This window comes from Coptis chinensis, chromosome 6 (genome assembly GCF_015680905.1).
Source record: "Coptis chinensis isolate HL-2020 chromosome 6, ASM1568090v1, whole genome shotgun sequence".
Taxonomy (NCBI): Eukaryota; Viridiplantae; Streptophyta; class Magnoliopsida; order Ranunculales; family Ranunculaceae; genus Coptis; species Coptis chinensis.
In genome coordinates, this window is record NC_141461.1 from 6,650,022 (window position 1) to 6,657,708 (window position 7,687).

Sequence of the window (7,687 nt, forward strand, 5' to 3'; positions counted from 1 at the left end):
ATTTTAAAATTGGTATATGGTGTCAATGGCTAGTTCATTCGTATCCACCAATGAACAAATTGAATATAGTAGTAATAGGCTCATGGCCTCTTCCAATCACGATGTCCTTTATCCATCAAGGCATCAGCCATTCTCTCTAAAAGAAATTAATGAGAAGAGTATAAGTAGCTAGTTTGTACATCTTTATGATTCCTTCGCCAATATAACCAAAAACCACAATGTTATACACATGTGGTATCAAAGAAACGACGAATAGAGAAATGTATAGACAAATGATTGTGGTTCATGCAATTATATTCCTCATGGACATTTCCACAAATACACTACAAGCAATAAGAAGATTCAACTTCTCCCCCCACTCAATTTTGTACCTATAAAATGGTTACCTATATAGCCACTTTTTATTACAATGAAATCGGTGTTCTTCTTTAGTGTAAGGATAAAGAATCTTCGCTACTTATCTGCTTTATTGGAAAAGGTAGTTCTTGTTCAGTGTAAGGATTTCCAGTTGATTTAAGGGCTTGATTTCATGAAAAGGATAGAATGGGAAACATAAAATTTTGGGGGATAAAAATTAGACCGCAAATTGCTCATAATCTGCAAAACAGGGAGGTTAATTGGCAATGTGTAAATAATAGGGAGGTTATATGGGTACGTTCGTGATGGAGGAGTTTACATATAATCGGATTTGATTGAGGGGGTTGAGGCCCATTTTTTGCTATTTCAAGTGGTAGGGAAACTTGGGAGACAAATTACTCATTGATGTCTCAATGGATTTGTGCAAATCTATTTTTCTAATACATCACAACTACCATTAGCACGACCAAATCTTAGACATTATGACTCAAATTATCTTGTCGTGTTGTCTGGGGGCTTGTTGCAAAATGTAATGCATGCAGAGCGATTCAATAGACAAAAAAGGATTCGGAACTTTTGGTTCACAATCCTCAAACTTGATGATTTTCGGGACGCAAGGTTAAGGCGAAGATCGAGCTTAAACGAGACATATGTTCTTTCTTGGTGACAATTCATTCTCTGTTGCTTCTGATTTCCAGAATGCAAGCCAAATTATATCTAGTTTGTGGATAACCTACACAGCTACACGAAGGTTGCTTATGTCCATCTGGCAAGTGACAAGGGAGTCTTCAACTTGGTAGATGAGAACATTGAACAACAATATCTCCCCTTTCCACCTCCATTTGGATTGGCACCATCTCTATAGTCTATTTTATTCACGTTTTTGTTCTCAATATGTCGTTGCTTTTGGTTGTTTCTAACTTGTACCAAAAGTTTTACTCTTACTTAATCGTGCTCCTAATATTATTATTTTTGGTGAACTAGTGTTACCCCTCTACTAGATGAGCCAATTAGGATCCCCTAGATGGGAAATTAGGGTCTCCCCCCTAAATATACACAAAAAAAAAGTCCAAATTTTTTTTGTGTGTATTTAGGGGGGAGACCCTAATTTCTCATCTAGTAGGAGTGAAATCCTAATTGGCTCATCTAGTGGGGGGTAATATTGGTTAACCCTATTATTTTTCATTTCTTTCACGTTAGGGATGAAGGGTAAAAGCTTTCTGGCCCTGGGAACTTTAATGGAAACAGTGGTCTCGATCATGTATGAGTTTCACTTTTTTCAGTTTGCGAGAAAGCTTTATTTGACCCTGACCCTGAATTCTGAGGAGTTAAACATTTTATCTCACTCCTCATGAATCCATTTTCTAGTCAATCTAGGCCTTGTTGGGGATAGTGCACTAGAGGCGACTCACAACTTTGCACACTGGTGCTATATTAGTGGCCTTACTTTGACATGGAGTGAGACAAACTTGTCAACCGATTTGGGGGCTATTTGTGTTTTTGGGTTAAGTATAATAGGTCGTCTTATAAGACATGGCCATATAAGAGGGTCTTATAAAGTGGTTTGCTTTTCATTTTAAGTTCCTCTTCTAAGCACTTGTAAAAATATAAAAAACAAATATACAACATTCTATATATATGGTTATTTGACGAATATAATCCTGATTTCCATCACATTTAACTTGAATAGATTAATTTGAAACAAGCGTATAATTTGATTTTCGGTTTCAAATCAATTTTGATAATTAGAATATCGATTTTAGAAAATTACCTTAATAGCAAGGTGGTGATGGTGGTGGTAGTGGTAGTGGTAGTGGCAGTGGTGGTAGTGGTCTTAATAGTACGATGATGGTGGCGATGGTGATAGTGGAGGTGATGGTATTGGTCGTAATAGTATAGTGATAGTGGTGGTGGTGTTCTTAAAAATATGGTGGTGGTGGCGGCGGCAGTGGTGGTGGTGGTGGCGGCGGCAACAGTGATGGTCATAATAGCTTGGTGGTAGTGGTGATGGTGGTTAAGATAATGGAGTTATTTTGAAAAGAAGATAGTAAAAAGGGGAAAATAGAGAAATGGGGTTTGAGGCATATAGACCGGGGTGTTTGAGTCAGTTTCCAAGTTATAAGACTTATAGAATTGAAATAGATCCAATTTTGGTACTTATAGTATAATGCCTCTTAGGGCATCTCTAATGTGGGGTGTAAAATTATATCTCCATGTAGACTCCACGTAGGTGCCATTGGGATTTTGTAACTCCAATTGTATACTATTGTAGAACCTATAAATATCCACACTCTATAGTCCCCAATGGAGAAGTGTAAAAAAAATTGATTTTAAACTCGGACGGTCACTTAAAGTGGTGTCTCTCTTTAATTTAAATTGGGACGTCACTTTAAATGACGTCCGAGTTAAAAAAAATTGCAAATCATTACTTTAGAGTTAGAAAGAGACATGACTTAAATTGACATCCTAAAAAAAAAATGTTCCAACGTTAGTTAAAGTATCGCCCGAGCTATTTATCAATTGATAGCGAGATGAGAAATTCCCCACCTCCTCTATGAACTAATAGTTTATTACCTACGGTATATCACCCCATTAAAAAGAGTTTTTCGACACTTAGAGTGTAAACTTTACATTCTATACGGTTTACACCCCCATTGGAGATGCCAGGCAAAAACAAATGGCCCCTTAGAGCATTCCCAATTCAAGTCACTATAGGGGAAATTGAGAGTTTTCACATTTGAATACCAAAAAACCCTTGCCCAATGCAAAGGTGAGGTGACTTGTAACTAAGTCACAACGAAGATAGCACTTGCTACTTAGATTTTCACTGAGTTGTGAGCTTCGGACGAAATGTTTTATTCCGTCTTGTATGTTTTTTTTTTAATTTTTTAAGTTTTTTTGTCCTGACAAAATATTTCATTCCGTCCCGCGTGCTTTTTCGATTTTTTCGGGTTTTTTTTAAATTTCGGATGGAATGTTTCATTTCATTCCATCTGGCGCGTTTTTTTTATTTTTACATTCAGACAGAATCAAACATTCCGTCCGAATTTTAAAGTCATATCTGCATTGGACAACATTTTCTTGTTTTTCACCACAAAGGTAACAAAGAGGAAAAATAGTCTTACGTGGAGGTGAAAAAAATTTGTTTGCATTGGAAATGCTCTTAGTGGCAAAGTTTGATTTCAGATCAGGAGATTGAGCTTGTTATGCATGATTAGACACCTTTGTTATTTTGGAACGTAATTACTTGAGATTTGAGTGTAGAAAGTTGTATATTGCTTTTTATGTATAGAGCGCGACCTGCGCTCAGATAAGGCATGTATAGAGCGTGACTTGCACCTTAGGTGTGACCGAGTTCCAATAGCTAGAGCGTGACCCGCGCCTCGTGTTCCTCAAGTCACCGACTGTTTTGTTCCTTATTTTGTAACCTCTATATAAACAATTGCAACCTCTTTAGAATTCAATAAAGTAAATATAGAACTGAATTGAATTGAATCATCTAGTTTTACATGGTATCAGAGCCAAACCATTGAAATCCGCTGCGTATTACAACCATTAATCAAACCATCCTTTAATCCTTTAATCTCAAATCCAAAAAAAAATCCAAAACCTAAACCCTAAACCTAAATTTTTCATTTTTTGTCTGCAATGGCTAGATCTGACAACAATTCTTCAAACGTCATTCATCACCACTACACCCCACAAGACAACTCAGCGTTCCCAAAATATATTTCATTAGATGAGTCCAACTATACCATATGGGCTCCTCTCATGCGGATGCGTATTGGAGCAAGGGGAAAGATTGGTTTTTTTACTGGCGCAAAGGTTGAACCGGATATGAATTCGACTGAATATGAAATTTGGGCAACAGATAATGAAAAAGGTGAAAAGTTGGCTTATTAATTCTATGAATATTTCTCTTATGAATCGATATATTCGTTTTCCTACTGCAAAAGACATTTGGGAGTCTATGGAGAAGACCTTCTATGATGACTCTGATGAAACTCAAATTTTTGAATTGAATACGAAGTGCTTTGAAGCGAAGCAGAATAGGAGACCTATTCCTTCCTATTACAACGAATTGGTGGCCATGTTCAAGGAGATTGATCAAAGGGTGACCTCCCAGAATAACAATGTTGCAGCTGTAGTCCAGGACACGTCAACAATGTCCAGATTGCGGGTTCATATGTTTTTGCGTGGACTCGATTTGGAGTATGATCAGGTGCGTGGAGAGATTCTTCGCAAGGACCCTAAATTTTCCTTGGAGCAAAGCTATGCTTACATTCGCAAGGTGCAATCAGAGAAACAAGCTATGGGGCGCGCTATATCAACTGAATCCTCTATCTTAGCTGTTCATAGCAAGACAATTACTCCACCCGGTTTCTCTGGTTCTTCACGCCACCCTAAAGGTAAATCCAATCCTTATGCAGATAAAAAGTGCAGTGTTTGTGGAGAATTGGGTCATAGCAAGGAGAGATGTTATGAAGTGATTGGCTATCCTGATTGGTGGGACTTTGCAAAGAGGCCATGAAAAATATAAGAAAGACTGCCATTGCTAATGTTGTGCATGGACATCCAGACCATGCTTCAGCTAATGTAACTCAATCAGGTATGAATGGTAAGGTTATTTCGAATAGTACATGGATAATTGATTCGGGTGCATCTGACCATATGACAAATGACCCTAGCCTTGTGGAAAGTCTTAGAGCTTCATCTCAAACCGCTATTTCTACTGCAGATGGCACTCCAACTCCGGTTAGCGGAGAAGGTTCTATTGTGTTATCTAAAACCCTCACTCTTGATTCTGTCTTAGTTGTTCCATCCCTTGCTTATAACCTATTGTCTATTTATCAAATCATTCTAGCACTTACATGTATTGTGACGTTCTATCCATCCTTCTGTGTTTTTCAGAACATTCTGACTCGACAAGTCCTTGGTTATGGTGTTAGAAGGGGGAAACTGTACTATCTGGATTTGACAGAAACTAGAGAGAAACAGAAGAATTCTCTGGGGCAAGCTAATCAGGTCAATAGGGTCGAGAATGCAAAAGAAGTTGTGTGGTTATGGCATTGTAGGTTAGGTCATCTTTCATTTAGTTATCTTAAGAGGTTGCAACCTCAGTTATTTTCAGTTGTTAGTGATTCTGAGTTTCATTATGACATTTGTGAACTGGCCAAGAGCCACCGTATTTCATATTCACCAAGTATTAATAAATGTCCTGTTCTTTTTATGAAAATTCACTCTGATATTTGGGGTCCTGCTAAAGTTTCTTCATTTTCTGGAGTTCGCTATTATGTGACTTTTATTGATGATTGCACTCGCATGACTTGGGTGTCATTACTGAAAACAAAAGTGATGTATATGAGATGTTTACTGGGTTTTACAAAATGGTGGCAACACAGTATCAACAATCTATCAGGGTTTTTCAGTCTGATAATGGTGGCGAATTTGTGAATGGCCTCACGTCTGAATTTTGCCGGTCAATTGGAATTCGTCATCAAACCTCCAATTCTGGTACCCAACAAAATGGTTTAGCATAACAGAAGAACAGGCAGTTGTTGGAAGTTGTTCGTGCTTCCTTGTTTTGCATGAATGTACCTCGATCCTATTGGGGTGAAGCAATAAAATCAACGGCCTATGTTATAAACCGTACTCCCTCACAGGTAATTGAGTTCCAAAATCCTTATCAGAAACTCCATACACTTTTGTCCATCCCATCCATGCCTAACTTGGAGCCTCGGGTGTTTGGATGTACAGCTTATGTCCATATCCCACAACCAGAACGAAGTAAACTTGATCCTCGTGTGAAAAAGTGTATTTTTATGGGTTATGCCGAGTTTCAGAAAGGGTATAGGTGTTATGATCCAATTACTGACAAGATGCATATATCTCTTGATGCCTCATTCCATGAATCCGACTCGTATTACTCAGGGGGAGTTTCCCAATCTTCCTTTCAGAGGGAGAGTGCCGGTGAAGGGAATCCTGATGTCTTTGGGGAATTGGAACACTTGGAGGAACGATTTGAAGTTCCTGAAGCAGAAATTGATCATGTAGCAATAGAGACAAAAGCACATGATCCGGATGTATCTGAAACTGTAGTACAAGACATTTCTCCTTCTACATCAATAACTGAAGATCTCGATCAGAATGATCCGCCTCAGGTACCTCCTATAACCGGTAATGAATATGTTGGGTTAGAAAGTCTTGAACTTAGACAATCACAAAGAACTAGTAAGGGAGTTCCTAAGAAACAATATGAACCAGACATCAAAGCCAATGCCAAATATCCTATAGCTAACTCTATGTCTAACCATAGCCTTTCTGAGTCACATGCACTTGTCATAAATCAATTATCTACTGTATCTATTCCTAGTAACGTGCAGGATGTTTTGAAAGATCGAAAATGGAAGAAAGCAATGAATGAAGAATTGGAAGCCCTTCAAAAGAATATAACATGGGAGGTAGTTGATATGCCTGTTGGAATGAAGACTGTTGGATGTCGTTGAGTGTTTACTGTGAAGCTTAATGCAGATGGAACTATTAATAGATATATAAAGTGAGATTGGTTGCCAAGGGATACACACAAATAAGTTATGGAATTGATTATGAGGAGACTTTCGCTTTTTGTGGCGAAATCAATCACTGGTCCGAATTTTAATTTTAAACTGCAAAGAAATAAAGATTGGCCCTTGCATCAGCTTGATGTGAAGAATGCATTCCTAAATGAGAATTTGGAGGAAGAAGTATACATTGATATGCCTCCAAGTGTGAAGAACTATCCCAAAGATGTTGGGAAGGTGTGTAAACTAAAAAAGGCTTTGTATGGCCTGAAACAGTCTCCAAGAGCTTGGTTTGGAAGACTTACACAGTCAATGAGAGTTTTTGGGTACAAACAGAGCAATTCTGGCCATACCTTGTGTTTCGGCAATAAACTGCTTCAACACAACGAGAGCAATGATAAAGAACACACTAAGAAACAGAGAAATTTGATGTTGGGGGGAGATGAAACTGAACCAAATAATGGCTGCCTACGTACCCAAGATCTGTTCTCTAGGGATCAAGTTTCCACGTAGTTCCTTATGAAAAATAGTTTGATATTTATAGAGGTAGAGTAGAGAGTCCTTGTAGCTCAAGTAATCTTGTATCTTGAGTAATTGTGATAGAGTATAACTGTCAACTGATAACTATCTCTTTGATAAGAAATGAATCTGGACATAAATCAACGTATATTAGTGGCAAAAGCCATGTGGCTAAGGTTCAGCCTTAGACACATGAGTAAATGGGCCCGTACATTGATCCATGATATTGCGAATTGGGCTTTAGCCCCGTT

General features: G+C 38.1%; 1 protein-coding gene across 1 annotated transcript; it reads left to right on the top strand.

Moving 5' to 3' along the window:
* Positions 1 to 4,210: 4,210 nt before the first annotated feature.
* Positions 4,211 to 4,888, top strand: LOC147491126 (uncharacterized). Its single transcript, XM_086567187.1, has one exon. The coding sequence runs from the start codon at positions 4,211 to 4,213 to the stop codon at positions 4,886 to 4,888; it is 678 nt and encodes a 225-aa protein (XP_086423313.1).
* Positions 4,889 to 7,687: the final 2,799 nt, after the last annotated feature.

Coding starts and splice junctions, on each gene's coding strand:
- LOC147491126 (XM_086567187.1), top strand. CDS start 4,211: ATGAAATTTGGGCAACAGATAATGAAAAAGGTGAAAAGTTGGCTTATT.